This window comes from Asterias amurensis, chromosome 1, assembly GCF_032118995.1.
Source record: "Asterias amurensis chromosome 1, ASM3211899v1".
NCBI classification, from domain to species: Eukaryota; Metazoa; Echinodermata; class Asteroidea; order Forcipulatida; family Asteriidae; genus Asterias; species Asterias amurensis.
Genome location: NC_092648.1, coordinates 20,224,202 through 20,251,502, shown reverse-complemented (window position 1 = coordinate 20,251,502; position 27,301 = coordinate 20,224,202). Strand labels below are relative to the sequence as shown.

Below are 27,301 nucleotides of genomic sequence, written 5' to 3'. Positions count from 1 at the left end.
CGTTCACTTCTGCCTATTCTTCAACACTGACAAACTCACCGATCTAGCCATAGCTGTAGCCGATGTCGCTGCTTCGGACATAGACTTCGGACATAGATTGCAAGAGCTTAATACATTACCTTGGATCTGATGCAGAGTGCCTGGTAACGAGCTCTGAGTGAATCAGTCAGCTCTTCTACATTCACGGCTCCCGTGTCATACTCAAGAAGCTTCTGAGCTTTCTGACCCATGTCTTCAAGATTGATGCTATGGGAAGTAATTTCACTCTCTAGGGCCTGTATGACAGAGAGATAGATAAAAAGTTTAGAGTAATACGGGGGCACATGAACGTAACCCGAAACAAGGTTCAGGCTTTGGGTAAATCGTTTTACATGAATTTAGTTAGAAGCCTGAATGTTTTGAATGTTGCAAAAAAAAAATTTCGCGGCTCGGAATTGTTATGCCAGTCCATCCGGGCTATATTAAGCCCATAACTTAAGTGCTATTTTAGGAGATACAATATTTCTCCACTGATACGGTATGTTGCAATTTCAAATAACAATGATTTTAGGAGGTCGTCAAATCCTTGCTCCTTGACTCTGATTGTATTTCCCCTAAAAAAGTATATTGAGGATTGGATACAAATGTGAGCTTTGAACCAATCTTATTAGTCGTCTTTAATGTGAAAGTATTTTTTGAAATAATAGGATGAAATGAAACTATGACAAAGGTCTATGGCTGTTATCTCTTACCTTGTATCTCTCCAGCTGGCTCTTCTTGTCTCCAAGATCCGCCCTCTTCTGCGGCTCCTCTTCAAGAATCTTCTCCATCTCCTTCAGCCAGGCGGCAAACTCCTCCTCCACCATCTCGTACTCACTCCAACATCTCAGCCTCTCAACCAACGCCTTATTGGTATCCTTCACTCCATGCACCACAGAGGTCAACAGCGCTGATAGGTCAGACAGCTGACCTTGGATGACCTCTTGACCTTCAGGTGAGGTCTGGGGCAGGACGTGGTGACCTTGGTCCGAGGTTTGATGGACTTGGGATTCGTAGTCGGTGAGGCTGTTTCCCAATGACTGTAAGAAGTCAAAAGAGTTTTACAAATGGTTTTCTTTTTTCCGGTTTTTTTCTTTTTCCATTTTTTAATAGGTAATATGAATATGGAATTTAATAGATGGAAATTTGCATCGGGGAAAAAGATAACTAATTTGGGTTTTACCCCTTTTACCATTGTGTTATCACTGTATTATCAGTACTTTATTACTCAGAATTTGCTTGCAGGAATGTTTGCCAGACAAAAGACCATTAAAGGCACTGGGCACTATTGGTAATTACTCAAATAATTATCGGCATAAAACCTCACTTGGTAACAAGTAATGGGGAGAGGTTGATAGTATAAAACATTGTGAAAAAACGGCTCCCTCTGAAGTGACGTAGTTTTCGAGACAGAAGTAATTTTCCACGAATTTGATTTCGAGACCTCAAGTTTAGAATTTGAGGTCTCGAAATCAAACATCAAAATGCACACAACTTTGTGTGACAAGGGCTGTTTTTCTTTCATAGTTATCTCGCAACTTTGATGACCAATCGAGCTCAAATATTCACAGGTTTGTTATTTAATGCATATGTTGAGATACACCAAGTGAGAAGACTGGATTATGAAAATTACAAATAGTGTCCATTGTCTTTAAGGTTTGTCTCACTCAATCTCTTTATTTATTTGTGGGCCTTATTTGTGATCGAAGACCTACATATGATATGTGGTCGTCTTGCTGGCACCTTGTAAAAAACTTTTTTGAGTAGTCAAACTCTTGAGTAGAGATTTACACATGGTGCTACTGCAAACCTCACCTGGGTGTGTTTTTGGGGTCGTAACCAACAACTATTTCGGTTGAGTTGCCCATTGGTTAAGCACTGGCCAACGACCAAAACACTAATTGGTTACGACCGCCAAAACGCACCCCAGATTAATGTACTCCCACCTTGCAAAGTTTCAAATCCTACACACTATGATTTTTTACAGATTGGAAATTCAAAATATCGACTGAGTAATAAAAGTCTTGGTTGCTGTTGTAACCTACCTCAACAGCGCTCAGTTTCTCATCAATGGATGATCTGTCTCCTGAGAGGTCTTTTAGAGGTTTCAATCGTTCCTCTGCCTCCTCAAGATGTTTACTTGTCTCCTCTAAGGATTGATTCAAGACTTGATGATCTTCAACTCTCTCTTGACATAGCTTCAATGTGGCCTGTGGGAAGCAGGAGTGGTTTTTATGAATATGAATATCACAGTGGGTTTACAAATAATATTCTTTATAACATGTGTCTCTTTCATCTTGTATTTAAAGCAAAGTAGACTGTCCACATTGTTTTTGTGCAATCTGGTTTTTCACGTTCTGACCTTTGTTTTGTATATCATTCTTTGGGTTTGTTTATTTGTCAACCAAATTTGTCACCAACAAAAACTACTACTGAGTTAATCATAAAGAATGAAAATTTGTATAAAAAAAAAAAAAATAAAATACAAGAAAATAAATTTAAATGTTTATCAAAACTTTGAGAAGAAGATGAATGAATTCTAAAAAAACAACAAATTTATGTCGAATTATCACGAACAAGGCTGCCAACCGTGGGTGATAAAATCACATCTTAATTGAAATTTCATTTAACATTCTGTGAAACTGTAAATAACATGCAATATTTACCTGGGCATTGTTAACAAGCGTCTGGTTGCGAGACCTAGCCTGGGATATCTGTCCACTGACTGTTGAATCCATGGGATTGTTATGAATGATAGGCTCAGCACAGGTTGCTGTGGCACTCAGAGGTGTCTCCAGGCTAAGTATGGCATCATGTACGCTCTAAAAACACAAAGATATTTATGAAATAATACACTGCATACAAAGAAATACAAATTTATTTCCAGTTGATTTTTCAGAAATGTTGATAGGAAGTACATAGTGATCTTCCTAGCAGAAGTCAAAGTTGATGCACACAAGTATTCATATTTGATTAATATGGAAATAAATACACACAATTTGAACTTCAAAAACCTGTCTGTAACTAAATAATGATGGGCGTTTTGAGATGCCCCTAGATAAAGCACTATATAAAAAACTAGTTATCAATTTAGTATTATGTCATCTTATCACAGCATGCAAAAGAAAGATAACAATTTCCTTTGTATTCATTTTATTTTATTTTTTACCCATTTACATAATGTGTGTTAACCCTGTATACTTGACACTTCCCCAAGTTCTGTGAACAAAATCACATGCATATTACTCGGGTGGGATTCGAACCCACAACCTTTGCAGTTCTAGAGCAGTGTCATACCAACTAGACCACCGAGATTGCCCGGTGGCTAGAGGCAGTTTCGAATCCTATGTTTTCGCAGCGGGTACTGATGCAAACGATTTTGTTTGTGCCGTTTGTTCACATGCTCCTCGCTGTTCTTAAAAGCGTTGCCTTCTGTAACAGATCTATCCTCACAGTTGTGCCAATTTCATCTAGATTTGCCCTGAGGCTTAGGAATGGTGCAAAGTGCACCAACCGCCACAGGTACTGATTTAACTTTCACCTGCCAAATCTTACGACGTTCCCATGCCAGGTCTTGGTACTTTTGATCTTTTCTACTTCTTTTAAATCTACATTATTATTGTTGTTATTATTATAATTAATCTTACCTGATAATAATTCAGCTGGTCCTGTTTCTCAGTCACATCCTTCTTCATCTCCAAGTCTTGACACATCTTAGCCTCAGCATCATCAAGACGTCCGATCAGCACCCCATACTCCCCCTCGAACTCCTCCCATTCATGGATAGCTTCCTGTAGAGACTCAGTTGTGTTATCTGACTCCCTGACCAGAGTGGACCAGTCCAGACCGCGCTGATCCAGTTCTTGCTGGATTGAGTTGCAGCCAGCAGGGGAGGTTTCAGTGAGGAGTTGGTTGCCGAGGGACTGTGTAGGGTGTAGTAGCTTGGCCTCAAATGAAGGAATGTAGGATTGTAAAGCCTGTTGGGGGAGTCAACCAGAGGATTATTAAATTATTACTTTAAAAAGTGTGCATTTTAGAACCTCTGTAAATAACTATATGATTTCTTTAAAAGACAAGATAACAATAATAATCATAAACAAGAATTATCTAGATATTTTACACGTTTCTTGCATGATTGGTCAGTGACTGCTTGCTACAAAGAAACATTAGGGTTTGATAAAACAGCTATCAAGTTAGAAGGGCATCTCAAATCGCTTCCAACATTATTACCTCTGGTCACTGGGCCATTTAATTCATTCCAAAAACCATCTGTGCTCCACTTACTACATAGAAACATAAGGGTTTTACAAAGCAGCACACAACAATAAAAATTTAAAAAACTAACCTTCAAATTGGCAGATCTCTGCTGTAGCGTTTCCTTAGTACCTGCTAGACTACTGTTGTCTGTCAGTCCCTGATTGGTTGATGCCACCCAATTGCAGAGAGCTCTGCTGAGGTCATCGTACTCTTGGTGGTTCGTCACTCTCTTTGATGTGGTGTCAACTGCAATCTGATTTTAAAATGATTTCAAAACAAATAAAGTAAAAATTAGTTTTTACCATCACTAGCATCCATAGGGGAAATCATACACATTTTTACAAGCAAAATTGAGTAAAACATTGATAGTTTCAAATCCATTTTTGCAGAACGAAAATTTTAATAACTATGTCTTATATAAATCCTTTCTACATGGCTGTACCAAAAACCAAACCCAATAAATTTAACTTGAACTCTCACAACTGTGTTAACTTCTACTTTTACTTGTGTGGAAATTATTATGATGTCGGCATGTGGCGTGACGAGGCTGAGTGTTTGAGATTATCGGACTCAAGCTCTGGTGTTTCTGATCAGCAGAGTGTGGATTCGAGTCCTGCTCATGACACTTGTGTCCTCGAACATCATACTTTACCATATTTGGTATGTCCTTTGGATGGGACATTAAGCCACAGGACAAAGCAAACTAGGATTGGTAGTGCACATAAAGAACCCTGTCGCCGATTTCACAAAGAGTTAGGACGAGTAACTCGTCCTAACTTATGATTAATCTTAAGGTCTGCATGCTACAGTTCAGGTTTGGAACTCGTTTTTAGTCATAAGATTAATCCTAAGTTAGGAAGAGTTTTGTGAAATCGACGGCAGAACACTTATCGTGGAAGAGTAGGGGTTAAACGCGGTGTTTTTGGTGCACATAGCAAGCACATATAATTTAGTTCCCTCATGCTTGTGAGCTTCAGTGATTAAGTTCACGTTAATACAAGGCATCCTTGGTTTCATTACCAGAAGTATACACTAATTACCAAACCCTTAGTCTCACCTGGGCTGCTTTAACCAGTGTATCGTGCTGATGAGTGATCAGAGCCATCTTCTCATTGACCGATTCCTGTTCAGTCAGTCTCTCCAACTCTTTAGCTCCAGCCAAGAGAGACTCCAGGGAATCATTCTGGATGGCTATGTCATCTGCCAAGCTCTGCAATGATAAAAACGGATACATGAATGAGACGGTTTCAACATTGGTTTTTGGAAAAGAAAAATTTCTAAAAGTTTGCCCTTTGTTTTCAGAGAGCAGTGAATCAAAGGCCACATTTTATCTGCTACTTTTTGGGTCAATCAAAATCAATTCATTTATGCCATACCTTCTAGATACTCTTTCCCAAACCTAACTGGCTACCTCATCAATTGATCAGTTCTCTTGTACTTACCCAGGCCTGAAATAACACAGAGGCTATGAAGGTCATGGCTTCTGTTGTCCTCAGCTCGATTTCACAAAGCACAAATATTCATCTTAAAATGACTTGTCAGTATTACCATAGTGATTTGTATTGTGACATCACAATTTGCTTTAATAGCAACTGCCATTGATTTGAAGCTAAGATAAATCTTAGCTCTTTTGGCCTAGGTGCCTCTTCAAAAGTTTCCCGTAGACTTTCATATTTTCCAGAGAAAGTGGCCTTTGCAAAATGGAAATGACCTTGCACTCTTAAAGATAAAATTCCATGTCCGCTTACCTTATATTTCTCTAGTTGTTGTTCTTTCTGCTTTGCATCAGGCATCAGCTCAGGCTCCCTATCCAAGATAGCCTCTGCTTCCTCCAAGTCCTGGGCTACCTGGGCGCACTGGTCATCAAACTCATCCCACAGCAACAAGCATTGCTGAAGCTCTTGGTGCTGTAGACTCAAGCTGGTCACCAGCTCCTCAAGACCACCCTGGGCCGTCTGGACATCCTGTCTCAAGACCTCATGCCCTGAGGCAGCCGTGTTGGAAAGCGTCTTGCTGGTTTTGTGGTCTAAAGCCTGAAGGAGGTTCTGTCCTGTCGACTTGTCGGACATCAACTGCTTCAGAGTCTTAGCTCTGTCTTGGAGGGTGGATTTGTCTCCGAGTAGACCAGAGCTTTGAGTGAATGCTTCTTGAGATGAGGCAAGCCAGGTATTGAAGTCTGTCAGAGTGTCTTGGCATTGGCTATGTTCAATGGAATTGTGCTCACTGCGCTTTACTTGATCCTGGAAGGAAGAGAGACGGCAATCAAGATTTGCAACACTATGAAAATCTTTGTCTTGAAAATCCTTCTTTTAATAAAGTTCTCTTCTAACTTGCCAGGGCCTAAGTGTTTCCTTCTGTCTTCACTGAAAATAGTTGTACTGCTGTAAAAAGCCCAAGGGTATCTTGGCTGTCCATTTGTAGTGTGGGATAAATCAAGAAGTATTCACCAAGTTTTAAATGTGTCCTTGGTAAAAACACAACTGGATATATTACTGTTTAGTAATGGGGAAATTCGACCTAATAAATTGGTTTGTTGGGGCAGACTCAATATCCACTTAATATGCAAATGTGAGACGGATCATCTTACAAACAACACAGAATCAGCAACTTGCCAGGAAATTTTGAAAGTCACTCCAGAAAGACTAGAACAAGAATTTACCTTGATTGTCATGGCAAGCCTTTGGAATCTAGATGCGAGTCGAGTAGACTCACTGACAACTCCTACATTACCAACGCTGCTATCAAGCAAGGTCTGCGCTTGTCTGGAAACCGTCTCAATGGCCGGCTGCTTACTCTGGATGGATTCTTGAAGATCCTGCAGACAGATTTTAACCAATAAGATTAAACAACACATTCAGAAATATAATATGTAAGAGATCTACATTTTAGGCCCAGTTTCATAAAGCATGTACAGTAAGCACAAAAACTTGCTAAGAACAGAAAACTCTTACGAGCAAAATAATAGCTGGTATAAAATACAATTACCTATGCTCCGACCTGTCCCTGACTCATTTCTTGCTTAGAAAAAGAATTTGCTGAGCAGAATTTTCTGCTTGACAGCTTTGTGAAATTGGGCCCTAAGGTCGGAGGTCAAGGGTCTCAGTCTCATTATCGTACATTTTTCTTTGTAAATGTTTTAAAACAAACTTAGATTTTATTCCATTTTATTGTCGGTTCATATTGTTAATTATTGTTTACTCTTGTGACTATCACATTATCTTTTTACCTTTAGCTTCTCCACTTGGTCCTGTTTAGTATCCAGTCCAGGCTGAAGTTCCAACCCGGTGCCTAGTCTCTCCTCCATGTCCTTCAGCCACTCCTCCATCTCGCCCTGACTCTCCTCGTACATCTCCCACTGTGTGGCGCACTCTTTCAGCCTGTCTCTGGAGTCTAGCAGGATGACTGCCAGTGCATCTATCTCCTCTTTGTCTTTCTGAAGCTGCTGCGTGATAGTCTCCTGTCCAGGTGATGCGGTGAGTGGAAGGGTTCGTTCTCCGCTCGCAGAGACGGAGACGAGCTTTTCAAGACCAGCTTCCTTGGCTGCCAACAGTTCCTTTGTATTAGGAAAAACAAATGGGCATTGATAACTAATGGAGAGATTGTGATTCATTTATGATTAACTTACAGTGAGAAATGACAATGCAGTACATTACACTAAGCTTTGAGTTGAGTTTTTGTACTCATGGAACTCAACTTTGTTTGAACTCAGGCTGAATTTTTTTTTGGGACTTCAAAGACCGTTAATTAGGACATGTGGCAGAGAGTAAAATTAATCCAAAGGCTTATCCATTGAACGCCCAAAAAGTTAAAAGTTAGTTTTTAATACAGGATGACCTTCTTGGACAAGAACATGATGTCATGACCTTTGAACTTATACTGACCTCCAGTGCGATTAATTTGGCCTGCACTGTCTGACTGTTGCCTGATGTATCAGTTACTGATGACAGTTTGTTCTTGGCGTCTCGGAGCCAGTTCGCAAACCCTCGCTGGCCTTTTTGGAAGTTGGTGTGTTCAGCGACAGACTGGGAATGATTTTCAATGGCAGACTACAAAAATAAAAGAAATTAAAATTTGAGTAAGTTGAAAAAGCAATTACTATCTCATAAAAATAGCTGTATTACTATTGTCCTGTCAGTGCAACAAAGTCATACCCCAATTCTGCAATAAATTTGTACCTTAGCGAGCACGCTCCATGCAACAACGAAGTATCTTGGCACCTATTGAGTTTGTGTGTACATCCAGATATTTTAAGCGAGCTAAGACCTTTTGACATTCTCAAACTCGCATTTCAAATAATCACTAATTTAGGAGGTATAACACAATGATATTCTGATATTTGTTAACGTCCCTCCCAGATAACCACCTTTCTATAACAGAATAAGAGTGCTGTAGCATAACGTTTTAAAATAATGCCAGAATGCCAACAACTTTTAGATTATTAAAAATAAAAATTAAATATTTTCTTTGTTTCTGGAGTGAAATTAGCGAACAAATCAATATATTCATCCTCCATTAAATAGCTCAGTGCACATTGTCAGTTTGGCACTAAAATGCTACATTTTTCTGGAATTCCACTCAAGCTTGTGGGATAGATAAATCCTTCAGATCTTTTGTAGGGTAAAAAGGGAGCACAAAGATGATGTGCATTTTAAAAACTAAATATACGTTTTTTAATGCTAACAAAGCAAAACAATCAAGGGCTTTTAAAAACCATCTTTCAAATATAAGAGTGGAACCAGTACCGTGATGTCATTCACGCTGCTCTGGTATTGGTCAGTGAACATCTGGAGCTCTTCACTGATTGGCTGAAGACCATCTGGGTTCTGATCCAGGAGTTTTTGAGCATGCTCAGTTAAGGCAACCATTTCTTTCTGATGCGATGCAACGTCTTGCTGGATTGCCTGGAATTCAATTCAATAATATTCATTACATATTCATATTCAAAATTTTGGTTGTCCGTGTTGTTGTAAATTACTGCAGCCTTTTTCGATAATCGAAAAGTGTGATCATCATGAAATGCACATCGTTTGCATAACACTCCCAAAACATATGACCAGAAAAAAAAATGTACAATTTATAACTGGTATCCTGCTCATTTCTGCTTAGCAGATAGTTGTTAAGCTATGAAACTGGGCCCTGGTGCTGAATCAGGGTTACCCCATTCACAGTCCTTAGGGACATAGGCATGGGTATCATTCACTAGGAGCTTGGCTGAATTCACTACCTTCACCAACTATTACTCTTTCACTACTTCACAGTCAACTCTTACCTTGCATCTCTCAAGCTGGACTTTCTTCTCACCCAGAGTTGACTTCAGTTCGGCCGCCATTCGGGTCTGCCCTTTGGACTCGCCAAGCCAACGGGAAAGCTTATCACAGCTTGCCTCATACCTGTGGATAGGTAGAAATAACAAACAAACAAATTATTTGCTGGGATAAATTTATTGTAAACAAAATAAATTGTTGGCATGCTCAGAAGTAATGTGCACAGCCATAATCATGGGTGGATATTTTGTTGGTGTCCTTAGTACAAACAACAGATTGAAAACCACTGTTTAAGGTTTTTTTTTGGTTATGTTGAAAAAGCTTTGTCAATGAAAAACTAAAAGTATATAAGTCTATTAAGTTTATCAAATACAAGATCCGCGAACAGTTACACTTTATTTATAATTTGTTTAAATTTGGGGGATTTTGATAAGTAAAACATAATAGCGGTTTAACCACCACAAACATGCGTCATCAAATAAGAAAGCATTCAAAATGTAAGAATGATATACATATAAAAAAAATTAAATGGTGTCTCTATAAAAGAAAACCGCGCCAATGATTGTGGCTATGCACACATGACAAAATAACAAGCTAGGTCAATAAACTACTCAGTGTTCAATCTTTAGCTTACTTGTTCCAGTCTCTGACACATCGTTCCAGAGTCTCTTTCACACTCATCGTGTCCTCCAGTAAGGCAGTGTAGTCTCCTCTCATGCCTGTAAGCTCAGCCTGGATTGCCTCCTGACCCTTAGGTGGAGTCTGAGGTAAGACTCGTTCAGCTTTACTACTCGCTGAGTTGAGTAGGCTCTGACCACGATGACGCATTGACATCAATTCCTGGCCAAGAGCAATGGAAAAAAAGGTAGAGAAGTTACTTATTAACTCTTACAGTGCCCGTTACTTGTCGTTACTTGGCCTTTGAAACCTAAATTGCCCAGCTTTTTGAGGTACACTTTTAGAATACATAAAATAGTTCGTATATGTACGATAATGGTGCTTTCGGAATACATAAAATAGATCTTAAATGTTCGACCTTGGCACTGAATGTGTTAATATACATTTCTGGTAATGAAAACAAGAGAGCCACAAAAGTGACTAGACCCGTAGGTCTGAATACAACTGTGTAGAGAAGTTGATGAAGAAATGTCAGTTTTAGAAGTGGGTAGAAAACCCTAAATGGTGAAAAACAATGCAATCAAGCAGGGACTGAACACCCAATCCGCATGCAAGGCTCCAATACAAAATTCAAAACAGCGTCAAAAGAGGTGAAAGGCAAGAAAGAAACCCCTTAGTCAACATAAATGCCCAATACGTTAAGACACTTCTTAGGTACAACCTATTGAATTTTGGTCCAAATTTAATAACTTGGGATGTGGATGTAGTTTAAACAGTCAGTTGATCATCACTCGATTGACTGGTAATGATGTGACTGATCAATTTTAATAGTTGCAGTGGTCGATCACAATTTTGTTTGAAAAATCCTTTGAGAACTGAACCTACCTGTAGTTCCTGGAGCCTGGAGCTAACTTCAGACTTCTCTCCAGTCACATTCTGACACTTGGACAGAGTTTCCCTAGCTGCCTTCAACCACTTGTAGAATTCCTCCACTGCTGTCTGGAAGTTCTGCTGCTCAGTGACTGCTCTCTCTGCTTGACGAACCCGATCCTTGAATAGAATAGAAAAACATCAAATTTAGTTTTTCTTGGGGGGGGGGGGGGGGAGTAAATTTCTTTTTACTGAGTACAGGCATGATTATTGGTCCTTAGAGAAAAAAATATGAATATTTTATCAAGTACCTACATGTACACATGGTGTAGACTCTAAGTCTTAAACTTTTCAAGCTGTTTGATCACAATTTTTCTGGTTTTTTGGAGGGTAAGAAAAACGAAATCAGACAAAAGCAGGATGAATATCACGTCTGCGAGTATCAAGTGGTTTACTGCCTTTGAGGTTTGAGGGGAAAAATGAAAACTGTCCATTATGGTGGTCTAAAAAAGAACTGCCTTAATATAAATTAAGTTCAAAGACAAAGAAAATGATGGTAGAATCAAAATACAAGTACCTTGAGATTCATATGCAGGGTCTGGTACCCAGCAGTGAGTCTTGTTGTTTCACTACCGATGTGCACTGCAGCAGGGTTACTGGCTACTAGTTGTTGCCCAAGTGATGTAACCTTGGCTCTGATTGGCTGGATTTCCTGGCTCTCATCACAAAGAGCCTATCAGCACAGAGATAACAATACAAACTCTCATTGAATGACATGGTAGGCTGGGAACAACTCTTCACTAGAAATTAAGTGAGTTAATGATCCCTCTGCTGCCGCTTTACAGATTGTATCGTAAAATTTGGAATAATTCCTGGCTATACCGCAGTTACAAGTTGAATGGCTTATAAGCTGGCATTCCCAAACAAAGTTATTGACAAACTGGGGAGACCCCCAACATAGGGCAAGATAGCTCAATTGGTAGCACCATTGTGGACAATGTAGAATAAATTCACACTCTCTTATGACCTTGATGAACGGCTTCTGACTGGCACCCCTGACCAAAGAAATTGACAAAATAGGACAGACTGCCAACATAGGGCAAGATAGCTTAGTACATGTATGTAGCCCTATTGTGGAAAAACATAGAATCAAAATTCAAACTTGTTTCTGACCTTGATCTTTTGCAAGTATGCCTGCTTCGCTTCTAGTTGTCCCTCGCCAAGATCCTCATCCCCCTGGAGTACTTTGTCCGTCTCCGTCATCCAGTCTCTCAATTCCTGATAACTCTCATCGTAACTCTTCTGTAGGTCCACACCCTCACCGAGTTTCCTCTGAGAGCGCTCGGCTTGCTGAATGAGCGACTTGAGTTTGTCCGAAGCTGTTTGGAGTTCTTGATTGATGCGATCGCAGCCGGTAGGGGTGGTGTTCGGACAGACGATACCACCCTGATCCATGGAGGAATGGAGCTGGGATTCACCATCGGGGATCGAGGCAAGGAAATCCTAATGGGAAATACATGATGGGTTTTTAGCTGAGATTGGATTTCTAATGCGAGCCACCCTTAGAAAATGCATTCACTACATGGTGACGTCTTAAATTTCATACAAACCAAGAACATTTTAATACCATTTTCCCTTGAAGTGTTACTGATAGTAGTCTGGCTTACACAATGGAGATTGAGATAGTTTAAATGTTGCGTGTTAGTCGGTCAAACTACATGTATACACCAGTTTAAAAGTGTGCACAGGTAATACCTCAGCCATTTCAGCATTAGAATGGCACAGTAATAGTTGTATTAAGCAAGGTGGTTTAGGGCAGTTGTCTAATCATTTCTTACAATTTCTTGAAGTGTTTATATTCCTGAAAATAAAAATATAACCTAAAGATGTTAAATCAATCAGCATTTAGACATGTTTGCTTCCTTATTTACATGATCCAAGAATTGTTTGTAGTTTCATGTCTAGACCACGCCGATACGAGGCACAGGGTGTCCCCCCATCTATGTTCCCATACTTTAACACACTATTTTCCTCTTGTACAGAAGTACTCTCCTGCTAAAGAATTCCTGAAATTCCAAGCACACAATGACGACACAATAGCCCCATATCGTCAACCAAACAACCCTGTCAGTGCTTTCAGGGCCTAAAACAGTGACAAATTTAGTTTATTGAACATACAGAAATGGATCTTTCAATTACCTGAATCTGGTTCACTCTAGCCTCGTTGGTTGGCTTATCAGGAGCCAATCGGGAGCATTGGTCTAGCTCATGCTGTTTGGCTTTCAGCCAATCGGACAAGTCTTGAAGCTGATTGGTTAATTTCTGATGATCAGACACCTGTTCCTCCCTCTGCTGTAACATCACCTGTTATTATCACACATTATCAAAGAACTGTTATTGCTGTTTAAATATTTGGACTGTTCCAACTAAAAACAAATTGAACTGCAAAATGTCACAAGCATATATAGCATGAAGGATTGTGTTTAATACATTTAGTCTTGTGTAGTGCGTGTATCTACCAATAAGGCACTCATCCAAGGCGCTTGAAAAAACAGAAATATTTTGTGAGAGGTTTATAAATTTTGTTTGATTATGAAACCAATTTGTGTATGAGCTGATAAGGGTTTACAAGATGCTGCGGCACATCCAGCAGCCACTGCCAGAAACACTGAGGCAAACCCCTTCTCTTAGCGTTAAGTGTAACTGGGTTCTTTTATGCGCATTACACAACACACAGGACCTGTGGCTTTACACCCCCATCCGAAGGACGAAGCAACAATGGTTAATCAGGTGATGTTTGCGGTAGCACTATGTGTAAATCTCTTTTTGTTTTAAAACCATAATAATGATTAAATGTCTTGCTTAAGGACACAAGTGCCACGACCGGAACTCACAATCTGCTGATCAGAAACACAAGAGCTTGGGTCAACACCAAATGCCATTAGTGAAGGGGGGGGGGGGGTGGCTAAAACCCTTAATTTTGTTTCATCGACCCTCACAAGGGGTGCAAGACATAAATGATTTGTACCTTGACTCTGCTGCATAGGTCCCGATACTCATCAGTGATCTCCATGGCTTGGCCGTGGATGTTAGGATCCGTCACACCAACCTCTGTGAGTTCCTGAACTTTTGGAGTTAATGCTTCAACGGGTGCTTCATGGGAATCTACATCATGCTCAAGAGACTGAGATAGAAACACAAACAATTTTAAAATAATACTAACAACTCATTAAAGTAGCTTACTGACAAGTCAAACTCAGCAAGGATTTTGTTTTGCGATTAACAAAACTGAAACCAATCAAGAACATTGATAAAAACTGATTTACATGAACGTTTTGGCAAAAAATAAGTGGTAAAAATAACAAACATAAGAAATACTGAATATGTGAGTTTTAAGCAATGTTTTCAAAATGTCCATAGACTTTGTAGCTCGGATATGTAAAGGAAGAGAGTTCAAGAGAGTGGGTGCAGATACAGAAAACGCACACTTGGCCCTTAGAAAGAATTTTATTTGGTACTTCCTACAGGGTTGTGTTTGTTAGTACTCTTCAGGAAACAAAAACATAAATTGTTTTTATCAGTTGGACAATAAAACGATTTCCTCACCATCAGTTTCTCAAGCTGAGTCTTCTTCTCTTCTAAAGACAAGCAAGGTTTCTCCAGGTTAACAATCACAGACTCGGCCTCCGTCAACCAATCGGATAACTTCTTACATCCATCATCATGCTCCTCCCACTTCTGTAACACTGCCTCCAATTGGCTCTTTGCCTGGTTGGTTTGCTGATTGAGTAAGGTCTGGTCATTTTGTTGGCTTGAAATTGACCTATTGATGACCTCTTGACCTGGCAGAGAGGTCAGAGTTAGGACGGTCTCTGCCATGGTTGCAGAATCTTGAAGTTTCTGACAACCAGCTTCGCTGTTTTGTTCAAGAGTCTGAAAAGAGATCATGAAATAAGGATATAATTTCCACAGAATGACTAGGATTTGTAAGAAATAATAATAATAAAAATACCAACAATAATTAGTGGCCCGAGGTTTTGACCTTAGCTGAGTTTTTCTGGAAGGGTAAATGTCAACTCAACACATATAAACAGGTACATTGCTATAATAGATCAAAATTCTGCAAAGTTTGAAATGTCAGGACACTATCTATTTTTTGCATGTATACCATAGGTCCTTTTGGTTGGTTAGCAGTTTTCAACAGCGGTTTTTTTTTTTTCAATAACAGTAATAACCAGTTCTTCTGGTAACAAACTGATGGCTCATTTACAATCATGTTCAGGTATTGTGGATGCAGTAACCCCACCCGAGTGATTTGCTTGTGGAGGTTTTTTTCCACAGAAAAGAGTATACATAGCTTAAAGGAACACGTTGCCTTGTCTTTGAAAAGTGTTTGTAACCGTATAAAATGCATATGATTTGAGAGATATTTGAAAAGTAGAATATAATGATCCACACAAGTATCACTCAAAATTGCATGGTTTTCCTTTTACCTCGTCGACTAACACGGTCGGCCATTTATGGGAGTCAAATAAATGTCAGACCGTGTAAGTTCGCAAAGTAAAAGGAAAACCATGCAATTTCGAGGCAAATTTGTGTGGATCATTGTTTTCTACTTTTAAAGTATCTTTCTAACCATATAATGCATTTTGTAACAAACGGTTACAAACGCTTTTCAAGACCAACTCCACCGATCCAAGGCAACGTGTTCCTTTTATAACCATCGGTGAAAGGGTACAAACAAACTATAACAAAAATTACCTTTAAGTTGTCTAGCTGCTTATGGAGTTGCTCTTTCCGTGATGGCACAACTTTGTTACAATCAAGTATTGTCTCCGCCTCAGCTAACCAGGATTGTACATCATCTACACTCTGGTTGTACAGTCTGTGGTCAGTCAGCGCTCTATCTGCTCGCTCAGAGGATTCCTGTAGAAAGTGTACAAGACAATGTGAATATGTAGCATTGACTGCGGCATGTCATACGGAAGGGTCCAAGGAGATACCCGGTACAACTTTTCACCCTCTTTTTTTTACAATCGTAACTGTTCCGATACTTATCCACTTCATGTCCGATAACAAGGTGGGTTTTTTTTCAGGACTGACATACAACCCGTACAGCAGACAGATAATTACAAATGAAACAACGACGGAGCACCCTCAAATTTTTGCAAATCTGAGTCAAAGCAACACCAGCAACTTTCATGGTGCGCTAATTTTTAAGCAATGTGGTACACAACTATGAAAACCTGGCACATGTATACTCCAGCATGGCGCCCATCTTGGCAGCATGATGTATTTTCTTACTTGTACTCGGTTTCCTAAGATGTATTGCAGAATGTTTTTAAGATGGCACTCGTGCATATGGCCTATTGTTATTACCAGAGTAACAACATGCTATAAATATTTATGTTATTAATATTGAAAGGTTTGCGGTAACACCATGTAATGACTATCTCTAATGAGTTGGGATGGTTCTGAAAAGAACCGTTGGTTTCAACTCGACGTTTCGATCAGTATGCTCTGATCGTCTTCTGAGACGATCAGAGCATACTGATCGAAACGCTGAGTTCTTTCTCCAGAAGATGATCAGAGCATACTGATCGAAACGTCAAGTTGAAACCAACAGTTCTTTTCAGAACCGCCCCAACTTATTAGAGATAGTCAATACATGATGTTACCGCAAACCTTTCCATATCGTATGTCCATCCTGAAAAATTTCAAACCCTACTTAAGTTATTAATGTTTCCGTTACCTTTGCGTTCTTCTTCAAGGCGTAGTACCTGATTGACAGGCCTTCAATGCTCGTATCCAGTAACTGCTCAGCACTATTTGATATATCAACCAACCCAGGCTCATGTGCATCTACATCCTGTGTCAGAGTCTGAACAAAGAGACAAACAGAATGAACGTTTAATAGATGTTAGATTTGCATCGGGGGTTGGTTTGGGTAAACCCATTTTGGTTTTACCCATATACACCCAAGTATTATGCCTGTGATTTTTTCTCACAGAACTAGGCAAACATCAGTTCCATGCTTCTTCTCATTGAACCCAAGTCTCGACACTCATGGGATGACAAGTCTTTTTCTTCAGCTGGCCCACGCATCTGGAACTCTCTGCCACTTAATCTTAGATCTTGTCTCTGTACCACAACATTCAAATCTCTTCTCAAAACTTATCTTATGTCACAGGTTTTCAAGAACTAATTTTGTTGTGTCTGTTTTTCTTTGTTTTGATTGTTTTGTTCGTCTTATTATTATTATTATTATTTTGATTAACTAGGGAAAGTATTGAGTATTTAGTGCTAACACACATCAATGTGTATGGGTAAAACCAAAATTAATATAGAATGAACATTGTTACTTTTACTCAACAACAACAAACAACATTCTTTGTGCATGCAGCAGATATGTTTGCATAAGACATGATGATATACCAACAGGATAGGGAAAGAAACAATCTTCACACTCTTGTTTACTGTTTTTCCATTTCATAGGCCAACATCGATCAAATTACCTTTGTCCCCAAATTTTCATCAAGGTTCATATTAATATTTGAAAAATACACAACAAACAGCATACGCCAAGAACTAATTCCCTATGTCACAACATTTTCACCTTGGTTCATATTAATATTTCAAAAAATATGAAAATAAGGGATCTATATTCAATACTGACCTTGCATTTGTGACAGGCGTTCTCTTTCCCGGCTTCATCTGGCTGCATCTCTGAAGCTTCCTCAAGCTCTGCCTCTTTCTCGGTCAGCCACGCCTCAAACTCATCTCGCTTCCCATCATGATCTTTCCTCTGACTTAGACTCCTCGCCAGTTTAGCCTCTGATTCAGCCACTCTGGCGAGAACACTCTCCCATCTGTCATTGAGATCTGAGGCCTGCCGGTTGAGTTTGGCATGTCCAGTGTCTGCGGTTGAGGCTAGTGTATCTTCAGTGCAGTCGTTGAGCTGACTCAGTTTGGACTGGCCCTCGGGGCATTTGGACTGTAAGTCCTGTGTACAACAAAAATTGTATTCAGTGAAAAAGAAAATATTATCTTTTAAATTTCTTGTTTCCTTTCTTACGTTTTAAAAAACAATCATAGACAAGGGAAGATGTCACACTAAATACAAAACCTTTTTATAAGTAGCATGGCCTAAAAACTTCCAGAAAGATTTTTTTCTTTCTCTTGAATTCTGAAAGATAATGATGTTTCACAACAATGGATGTGATGGATGTGATGGATGTGAGATTATTCAAGATCTTGACAATAATTAAATTTTAGTTTTTGAACTACCACTTATCATCGATGCAATACCTTAAATGGAAGCTTTTCTTGTATCTATGAAAACAGCTTTTTCAAATTTAAATCAACATTTTGGGGTCAAACCAGCCAAAAATTGGACACAATAAAAATAAAACTCAATTAACACATGCAACAATTTTAGAATTTCTTTTTTAATGTAAACTCTGGAATGATATCACTCATAGTATATATGTGAAGATCCAAATACAAAAACTTAAAGATCACCAGCCGATTTCTAGATAAGTTTACTTTACCTGTAGATATTCCATCTTAGTCTGTAATTCTTGAACATCTGAGGGTGTGACTATCGTCTGATTCAGACATTCCTCTACTGCAGTGATGATAGTTGACATGTCTTCTGCTGCCTCCTGCCATGATTCATGAGCAACTACTGCGGACTCATGTTGTACCTCAAGAGTCTGATAATCAAAGACAAGAAATGTGTCCTTAAAAGAAATGATAATAAATCCTTAGGTTGTGTTCGAAATTGGTGGCTCCTACGGCTATGGCTAGATTTCTGCGTCATGTGTTGAAGTATAGTACATCCTCAGCAACACCAACAGCAACAGTCGTAGCCGTAGCTGAAGCCGCCAATACAAATACGTCCTTCTGAAAACATTATTAGACTTAAAAGAGTCTTGGACTGTTACTTCTATACTAAAGTCAGGGAGATTTTCAAACTTATTCATCAGAACATGGAAAGATAAGTTTATTTTCAGGGAACTTTCTGCAGAATGAGGGAGAGTTAGGATCTCTATGCTTGATGTACTACTAAGAAGCACCAGACATGTGCTTTGAATGATTCTACCCACAAAAATTGGGCGTGTTCAAGGCACGAAGGAACGTTCATGTAGGTATACGCCCACAATTTAGTGGACCACCAGAATGTTCTGCTGGACCTCAATATTGTGCCAAACTTCGGGAAAAATCACAACGGAAAATATGTGTGCTAGCAAACACAAACAATTTATCCAGTTAGTTCAGTTTCCCTATGTGGCTAATCATAATCAGACTTGTTTCAGTTTTGCAGAACATTTAGGAGAATAACTTTGTACATTTGAGAGTAACTTTAAGATATCAACTTACTTTGATTCTATCCAATAGACCTTGATAGTGTTGTTGTCTGGTCTCAGCCTGACTCTCAACTTGCTCAGTCACTTCTGGTGAGTTGTCTGCCACCAGGGACTCGGCCATCTGCTGAAACTTCTCAACTCGCTCAGCCTTCTGTTGAATCTCCGCCCTCAGAGTCTGCAAGAAAAAGTTGAAGATTTCAGCGAACTAATTAAAATAAGTGTTTAACCTTCAAATATTTGCATGCATTATAATAAATCATACAACACAGTCCTTTGTACAGTTCGTATGAGTTTCATAAAACTTGTTTAAGGCAACGGTCCGCAAACTTTCCGGCTGGCGACCCAATATAATCTTCAGGCTGGGACCAACCTGCCAGTTGACTGAACCCTCTCCTTCAGAGGTAAAGTCTAAACAAAACATGTGTAAATTATTTATTAAAGCACTTTGTTTCAATTGTATAAATTTATGAGTAACTGCATGGAACATTTATAAACAGTAAGGGAAAAATACCATGTTTTAGGTATTGTAAGGCATCCCTTTTTGATCAAAATTGTTAAGGTAAATCTTAGCACTTCTGACAAAGGTCGGGGATCCACCTAATTTTATTTTTGCGTCCAACTTTTAGGTCACAACCCATAGTTTGCGATACATTGGTTAAAGGTCTCCCTAAAGATTAAAACTTTGTGAAAATGTTAAGTATGCCCTGTTAAATAAAGTCATACCTTGACTTCCTCTAGAAGTGAAGCTTTCTCTGGTAGGTCTTCTCTTAACTCCGCAGCCTTACTGATCGACCCTTCAGCCTCCAGCAACCAATGATCCAGATCACACATATCCACCTCAAACTCCTTCCACTTCTGCACCCGATCTTCCAGAACCGCTTTGCACTGGTTCAAACCGGCTATGACCTGATTCCACTGGCCTTGGAGTTTCTGGATGACAGACTCCATAGTGGACTGGCCCTCGGGGGTCGTCTGAGGGGACAGATTGTCCTGAGACTGGGCAGCTGAATCTAGATGAGACTGGATGTCATTCTGCTTGGACAGTAAATTCTGTTGAAATCAAAATGAGCATCAAGTAATGAACCACCAGGGAAACTGACTAGACACATTTTAAATGATTTGGGTTTGCACACAGAAATAAAATTAAGTGATATTTTAAACTTTGCATTGTGTGTAAAATACAAAGTAACTAAGACAAGTAATCTTGCAGGTACAACCATGTTTAAATCCCTATTAGGAGAAGTGTTGGCTCTGAAACCAGCTGGTATGGTCTTGACGCTTTGAAGTATGAGCATGAGAGAAAAGAGAACAGACGAGGAGCAGAGTGTACTATCTGAAACATTCAAGACCTCACCAGGGCCCAATTTCATGGCTCTGCTTACCGCCGAATTCTGCGCTTACGATCACGATTCTCCGCTTACGTGCAAGCGCCAAATTTCTGCACTAGCCTTGTAAGCATAGAATGCCTAGTAACGTAGAGTACGGACGCGCAGAAAGCAAAATTCGCCGCTAACCCATGAATTACGCTTGCCGTAAGCACCGAGTTCCCTGCTTCTGTAAGCGCCGATTCTGTGCCCACGGTAAGCAGAGCCATGAAATTGGGCCCAGCTCTTTTCAGAGCTCACACTCCTCATAAAAGAGATTCACACATGGTTGAACACGCAAGTTTACTAGACATAGTTGATTCTGAAATAAAATTGTGTTTTAAATATTAACTTCCAAAAATCTCTTCCAAGAGTCCCCCAGTTAAATTTTCTTAACATTTTCCACCATTTACACAATAACTCTTTTCAAGGACTGATAGTTTAAAAAAAGAGCAATACCTCTGATGTTTGTAGTTTGCCAAGACACAAATCCCGGTCACCTGAGGGGTCAGTACAAGTTGCTAAGGACTCCTCAGCCTGGTGTAAGAATGTCTCTGCTTCATCTGTTGTCCTCAGGAACTCTTCATGACAAATGATTCCTTGCTCACACAGCAATATTGCCTCCTGAAAAAACCAAAATGATTAAAATCTGTTAACAGAGACCTACAGGGTCTTTTAGGTATCTTCATTAACCCCACCTATCCAAATTCCTCAAAAGCCATATTTTTTGTTGGATTTCAATTTGGTACAAGGAAACAAATAACAATAATACTAAGATTTTATGTGACACTTATTTAAGGGCATCTCAACATGCTTATCATTAATAATTTCCTTCCAGACAGGTTTTTTTTATTAAGTTTTTGATTTATGTGACCGATTTATGTAGCACCTTGTGAGGGTTAACATGGTGGTGCAGCACATCCAGCAGCCACTGCCAGACACACTGGGGCAAACACGTTCTCTCAGCAATAAGTGTAAGTGGGTTCTTTTACATGCATTACACAACAAAGAACACCTACTGTTTCTGTCCCATCCCAACGATGAACCAATAAAGTCTCTTGCTAAAGGACACAATTGTTAAGACAGGGACTCAAACCCACTGATCAGAAATACCAGAGCATGTGTCCGGTGGTCTTAACCACTCGACCACGATACGCCACGCCACGTCAATACCTCCGGTTATTTATCAATCACAACCTACCTTGACTCTTGCTTGTAGGAGATCATAATCACGTCTTAGGTCAGAGGCTTGACTTATTGGCTTCTCAGTTCCACACCTTGTATGAACTCTGTCTGCCTTATGATCTACTGTGGTCAGAGTGGGTCTCTCAAACTCTAACCGCTCGGACAAATCCTGTAAAGAATTAGGGTCAAAAATCAAAGCTGTGACAACCAATTATTTTTACGCTGATTTAGCTACTTACTAATCAATCCTATTTTTTTCAAGATCCAGCAAAAAAAAATGTTTGTCTTTTAATTTAAATTTTACTTGTTTACATTTGTTTTCTCTGCTGACAAAATATCGCAGCCACTGTTATTGCAGCAAGAGCTTCCAGCCTAAAACAGTTCAGTCATCTGGCTGGCCAGAAATCATTATCTTTCCTCTACGTGGATAAATTTGCCATGACACTTTTGAATACAGTGGGGAAAAATGGTAGCAGCAGGTCGGCTTACTTTCTTCCACACAATCCCTCTGAAACAAACCGCCAGATAGCAAATTTGCTTCCATACGCCCTCCCAAAGCCCCTGATCGTAGCAACTATTACTGTCCCTTACAAAGTTGAAACTTTCTCTCTTTGACAAATACCTGTAACTTCTTCAGCTGGACTCTCCTCTCCTCTAAGCTAGAGCTTGGCTGCTGAGCAGTCTCCAGGATTCTATCCACATCTTGAACTTCCTCCGACAGCTCCTGAACAGTCTCCTCAAAGTCTCGGCAGTCAAGCAGACATGACTCCAGGGCCTTCTCAGACTCTTCAGAAGCCTTGAGTAGCTTAGTGAGTTGGTCTCCGTTGGACTGAGCATTTTGACTTAGGGCTGACTGATGGTCGACGGGAAGGAAAGGGAGGAGCTTTTCTAGCTTGGCGTTGACAGCTGAGAGTCGAGAAACATGCTGCGGCAGTAGGTTGCTCTTAAGATCCTTAAATGAACAGAAAAAGAAAAAGACTAAAAATATCAAAGCACATACAAAAGCAGTCGTAAACATTGTGTCAGAGCAGAAAATAGCACTCTGCACTATTGATTTAAAATACCCGGCTGTCAGACAAACAACCCACCACTCAAGCGATCACAGCGTTATCGATGTGCCAGACCGCAGTTGTACTAGGTGAGTCAATATATGAGCGTGAACATGAAGCCAAGACTGGGATTCGAACCCACACTCTGCTGATCAGACACACCAGAGCTTGAATCTGAGGCGCTAGACGGCTTCAACAGACAGCCACCAAAACAGACTCTGTGGATTCATTACCAAAGGAGATTATATTAAAATGACAAACAATTCAAACTGAACTAACCTTGACCTGGTTAAGTCTCTTCTCCAGAGCCTCTGGTTCACCTTGGGTATGACAGACAGTCTTCAACTCCTCCTCAGTGGATTGCATCTCCTTCTTCAACTCACTCAGAGAACCTTGACATTGACTCATCAGGGTATCGGTCAATGCCTCGGCGATCTTGAGGTATTTAATGAGAAAAATTATTGTTTTATTTCAGTGCAATAGGAAAGGCGTAATTCCTTTGGTTTTTGGAACTTCTTGATTGTTTTAATCCACTGTAAATGTAGATGTATACAATAAATTTCATTTCACGGTTGCAATTGAAAATCTGCTGTGAATATTTTCACACAAGAATAAGGTTCCCTAATAGGAATACACAATCTTAAAAAACGTTACTGACAGAACTGCTTCATGACTTGGATAAATAGAAACACAATTTTTAAAGCGCTTCTTGCTGTTGTTTCTAAGAACTTAAAACATAAGTTACACCAAGGCTTGATTCGTCTGTAGATGTAGCGTGAGGAATACTAAGAAAAAGATTGTTCCATAGTGTAGGTGCAGCTACAACGGAAACATGTTGACCGTTGCCAATTAGTAACTTGAAAGTTAGTATTTACCTGGTGATCTCTATGCTGGACCTCATCAATCGTCTTATGTAAAAGTTCCATATCTAATTTTAGCTGAGCTGCATTGGAGGATCGGAACTTCTTTAGTAGTACATCTAGGTCTGCTGCTAAGGAGTTGACGTCTGGTCTGGTGTCTTCTAAGGCACTGGACACAGCCTGAAAAGTGGAAAAATTATGTCGAGTACAATCGGATTAATAAGGATTAATACGACAAGGTAATTCAGTAGTGAACCCTTAATCAATTATCTAGGGTAAGGAAGTGAGTATTTCAATAATGCGGTATTTTATTTTATTTATTGAAATGGTTTTAGATTTCTTTTTCCCCACAAAAACAAGGCGTAAAGGTGCTATGGGGGCTATGAAATAAACATTTAAGATAAAAATAACTTGAGGGAGCTAAAGATAGGAATTTATGTTCCTCTTTTAACAGTCTAGATTGTTGGATTGAGGGAGACATGCACCAGGCAAGGAGCTCCAAAGAGATTTGTAGAGTAAAAAAATTGGGAAATAAAGCTGCTGGAGTTGCTCTTTGTTTCTATCACAGAGTGCAGACATAAATCAAGAAAATTAATGTTTGTAACAATAAAACTGCACAATAATGTGTATAGTCAGTATAGTCTGGTCCATGGGGTGTATAAATGAGGCCCTACCTCATGACATGGATCATTCAGCTAACCTTACCTGACATTCATGGATTTCATCCACGATGCCTTCCTCCGGGAGGCTAAGATCTGAGCATCCAGTCAGGCGGTCATCAAGCTCCTTCAATCTAGACATCATGTCTTGGAGTCTGGATCGGAGATCATCCCGCTGAAGGGTGAACTCGCCCAAGCTGCTCTCAGCGTTCAAAGCAAGCTGAGGTTAAATACAAAGAAACTCATCAATAATGGATCCATCTCCAAGCAATGGTGCGTAGTTGGTGTGACCTTGGTTTTTTTCTGACAGGATTTATTTTCAAAGGACTTTGAAAACACGGAGTGTGATGTGCTCTGTAATCATACACTGGTGACGGAAAATTGTTTTAAACCATTATATTCCATCAAACATCCTGTTGACAAAAAACTTTCACCTGCAATAGCTGACCATTTTGTTTGAAAAACTAGCACATAATGATTACAAAATGGCAGACCAATGTAACAATTTCCTTAACACCAGGCCTGGAATGGATGGTTTCTGTTGCTCTGGTCTTGGCATTGATGACCCTTCAAAGGTGTCCTTTATATTGGAGGAATTCCCAATGAAAGTGCCCTTCAGAAAATAAAAATGGCCTTGACCGGTCAACGATGACGTTTAATGCCAAGAACATGAACACATTTCTCGGGAAAATTGGTGTGTGTATCAGTACAAACCAGGTAAGCTGCAAACATTATTAAAATCTTATTTCTGTTTTCCTTTCACTAAGATGTTTTCTAAAAGTTCACCTGTTTGGCCTGGACGATGTTGGCTTCAACTCTCTGGACAGCTTCTTCAACTACTGGTAAAGCAGCGCCAGGGTTCATAGATCTCAGCTCTTCCACAGTGGTTGCCAGAAGGGTCAGCTCTGCTTCACGACTGGACACATCGGTCTATTATAAACAAATTATAATGAGTTGTGATAATATGGGATTCGAGGCATTGCATGGTGAGGTATCAATGTATAGTTGGTTTGTAGTAACACCATGTGTGTATCTACTTGCTGGGTAGACAATGTTACTTTGAGAACTTGTCTTTCAACATATTCTACTACCATGTATTAGATTTTTAGGAATTCAGACCGTCCTGCCTACTAACCACTACCTGGGCGGAAGGTATGAAATCAGCCTGGATGTCTACTTTCACAGAGTGTATCGAGGGGACTTAACTTCACTGTGGCGGAGCGAGTCCTTAAGTTGTAATCAATTATGGATTAATGCTTTAAAAAAAATTTTTTTTAAATAGCCAGTTGTGTTGACCAGTAACCAACCTTGAACTGATCCAACCTCGCCTTAGTCTTGCCTTCATCCTCCATCTGAGATGGTACCTGCTCCAAATCCATCACCTCTGCCCCTAGCCAAGACGCTAAGGCCTCCTCCTGGAACTTCACAGCATCCCATAAGTCTAGCTGTCTCCTTAGCTTCATCTTCCTCTCCTCCAAGACCTCCTCTGTGGATGTAAGAGTGCCTGGGATGGAGAGAGCTTCCTGGAGTGCGGGAGGCGTTGATCCGGGGTCGGCAGAGTTTGATGGAAGAGCGTTTAGGAGTGATGTGATGTCATCGGCAAGTGACGTGAGGTGCTGTGCTTGTTCTTGCAGTGATGATAAATCATCGCTTGCAACCTTCAGAATGAATTGATAAAAAAGGTGTATAAATATTTTGACACCCTATGACATAACCAAACAGTTCTCCAAATTTAAAGTGGAAAAAAATCTTGCTTACTTTTGCTTAACAAAAAATTCTTAAGCAACATTTACCTCATAGTTAAGCAGCTCTATGAAATTTGGCCCAAAACTTTGCAGACTTAACTCAAAAAGATAGTAGTACAGTTATTTGACAAAACCGCAGCAAATAACTTTTTACAAAGCAGGTTTGAGATTCCAATTTGTTCATTCAGATGGGACACGTAAAGCCGTTGGTCCCATGTGTTGTGTAACGCATGTAAACGAACCCAGTGCGCTTATCGAAAAGAGAAGGGGTTCGCCCCGGTGTTCCTGGCTGTGGCTGCTAAATGCGCCGTAGCACCTTGTAAACCCTTATAAGGTGCTACATACTTGGGTCTCATAATTCATCACTTCAATAACATATCTTTCTGAAAGTTTGTATATACTCAGCGCCTTGAGTACCTTGTTTGGTAGATACGTGCGCCATATAAGACTTTGATATTATTATTATTTTATTATTCGGTATTTTCTTCTTCTGATAATCACCACAATTTATTTTTTGTAGTCATTAAAGAAAGTAAAGAATCATTTGACTTGAAGCCGGAAACACATTTTCTCCTCACCTGGTGATGTTGCAGCAACTCCTCCACCTCTTCCTTACTACTGCATTTGATTGGCTGCTCAGTTACCATAGCAACCTTCCCTATTCCATCAGCAAAAGGTGTTCTGCACCTGTCCAGCTCTGACCAAAGATCAGCAGCTGATTCCATTTTCTTGACGGTGTCATCAACCGTCTCTTGGGTGTCCTTAGCATGGTGGTCGAGAGACTCCAGCGAGTCTTGGATGGCGGCTTGCTCCTTGGGATCCAACCTCAGGAGGCGCTCTCCAAGGTTCTTGAGATAAGCAATCTCAGGCTTTCTCTCGAGAAGATGTGCTTGACATTTCTATGTAACAGGCAAGTTTGAACGGTCAAAGAAGTTAGCAAAATCAGTACAAAATTTACTATATTTTAAGTTGATTTTCTTTTATTAATATAAACCACAAGGGAAACTGACTGAATCAAGAAATTGATTTTCTTTTAAATGAAA

The 27,301-nt window shown here is 39.8% G+C and overlaps 1 protein-coding gene across 11 annotated transcripts in view; it reads right to left on the bottom strand.

The window, feature by feature from the left end:
* Positions 1 to 27,301, bottom strand: part of LOC139936758 (uncharacterized) — a 204,797-nt gene that overhangs the window by 118,324 nt on the left and 59,172 nt on the right. For all 11 annotated transcript variants that reach the window (XR_011786055.1, XR_011786053.1, XM_071931687.1 and 8 more), the window contains 35 exons: positions 26,837 to 27,157; positions 25,821 to 26,171; positions 25,300 to 25,443; positions 24,560 to 24,733; positions 23,870 to 24,034; positions 23,274 to 23,429; positions 22,568 to 22,897; positions 21,962 to 22,114; positions 21,220 to 21,384; positions 20,120 to 20,446; positions 19,410 to 19,571; positions 18,578 to 18,742; positions 17,704 to 18,030; positions 16,780 to 16,908; positions 15,789 to 15,953; positions 14,634 to 14,960; positions 14,056 to 14,211; positions 13,227 to 13,391; positions 12,201 to 12,530; positions 11,605 to 11,760; positions 11,043 to 11,207; positions 10,174 to 10,379; positions 9,545 to 9,665; positions 9,018 to 9,176; positions 8,157 to 8,321; positions 7,502 to 7,828; positions 6,935 to 7,090; positions 6,024 to 6,515; positions 5,333 to 5,485; positions 4,364 to 4,528; positions 3,666 to 3,995; positions 2,685 to 2,840; positions 2,064 to 2,228; positions 732 to 1,058; positions 120 to 275 (listed from right to left, as the gene is read on the bottom strand). Coding sequence is in view for 9 of the 11 variants with exons in the window: in XM_071931687.1 (XP_071787788.1) it covers positions 120 to 275; positions 732 to 1,058; positions 2,064 to 2,228; positions 2,685 to 2,840; positions 3,666 to 3,995; positions 4,364 to 4,528; positions 5,333 to 5,485; positions 6,024 to 6,515; positions 6,935 to 7,090; positions 7,502 to 7,828; positions 8,157 to 8,321; positions 9,018 to 9,176; positions 9,545 to 9,665; positions 10,174 to 10,379; positions 11,043 to 11,207; positions 11,605 to 11,760; positions 12,201 to 12,530; positions 13,227 to 13,391; positions 14,056 to 14,211; positions 14,634 to 14,960; positions 15,789 to 15,953; positions 16,780 to 16,908; positions 17,704 to 18,030; positions 18,578 to 18,742; positions 19,410 to 19,571; positions 20,120 to 20,446; positions 21,220 to 21,384; positions 21,962 to 22,114; positions 22,568 to 22,897; positions 23,274 to 23,429; positions 23,870 to 24,034; positions 24,560 to 24,733; positions 25,300 to 25,443; positions 25,821 to 26,171; positions 26,837 to 27,157 (7,611 nt within the window). In the remaining 2 variants the exon portion in view is untranslated. The remainder of the gene's footprint in view (positions 1 to 119; positions 276 to 731; positions 1,059 to 2,063; positions 2,229 to 2,684; positions 2,841 to 3,665; positions 3,996 to 4,363; positions 4,529 to 5,332; positions 5,486 to 6,023; positions 6,516 to 6,934; positions 7,091 to 7,501; positions 7,829 to 8,156; positions 8,322 to 9,017; positions 9,177 to 9,544; positions 9,666 to 10,173; positions 10,380 to 11,042; positions 11,208 to 11,604; positions 11,761 to 12,200; positions 12,531 to 13,226; positions 13,392 to 14,055; positions 14,212 to 14,633; positions 14,961 to 15,788; positions 15,954 to 16,779; positions 16,909 to 17,703; positions 18,031 to 18,577; positions 18,743 to 19,409; positions 19,572 to 20,119; positions 20,447 to 21,219; positions 21,385 to 21,961; positions 22,115 to 22,567; positions 22,898 to 23,273; positions 23,430 to 23,869; positions 24,035 to 24,559; positions 24,734 to 25,299; positions 25,444 to 25,820; positions 26,172 to 26,836; positions 27,158 to 27,301) is intronic.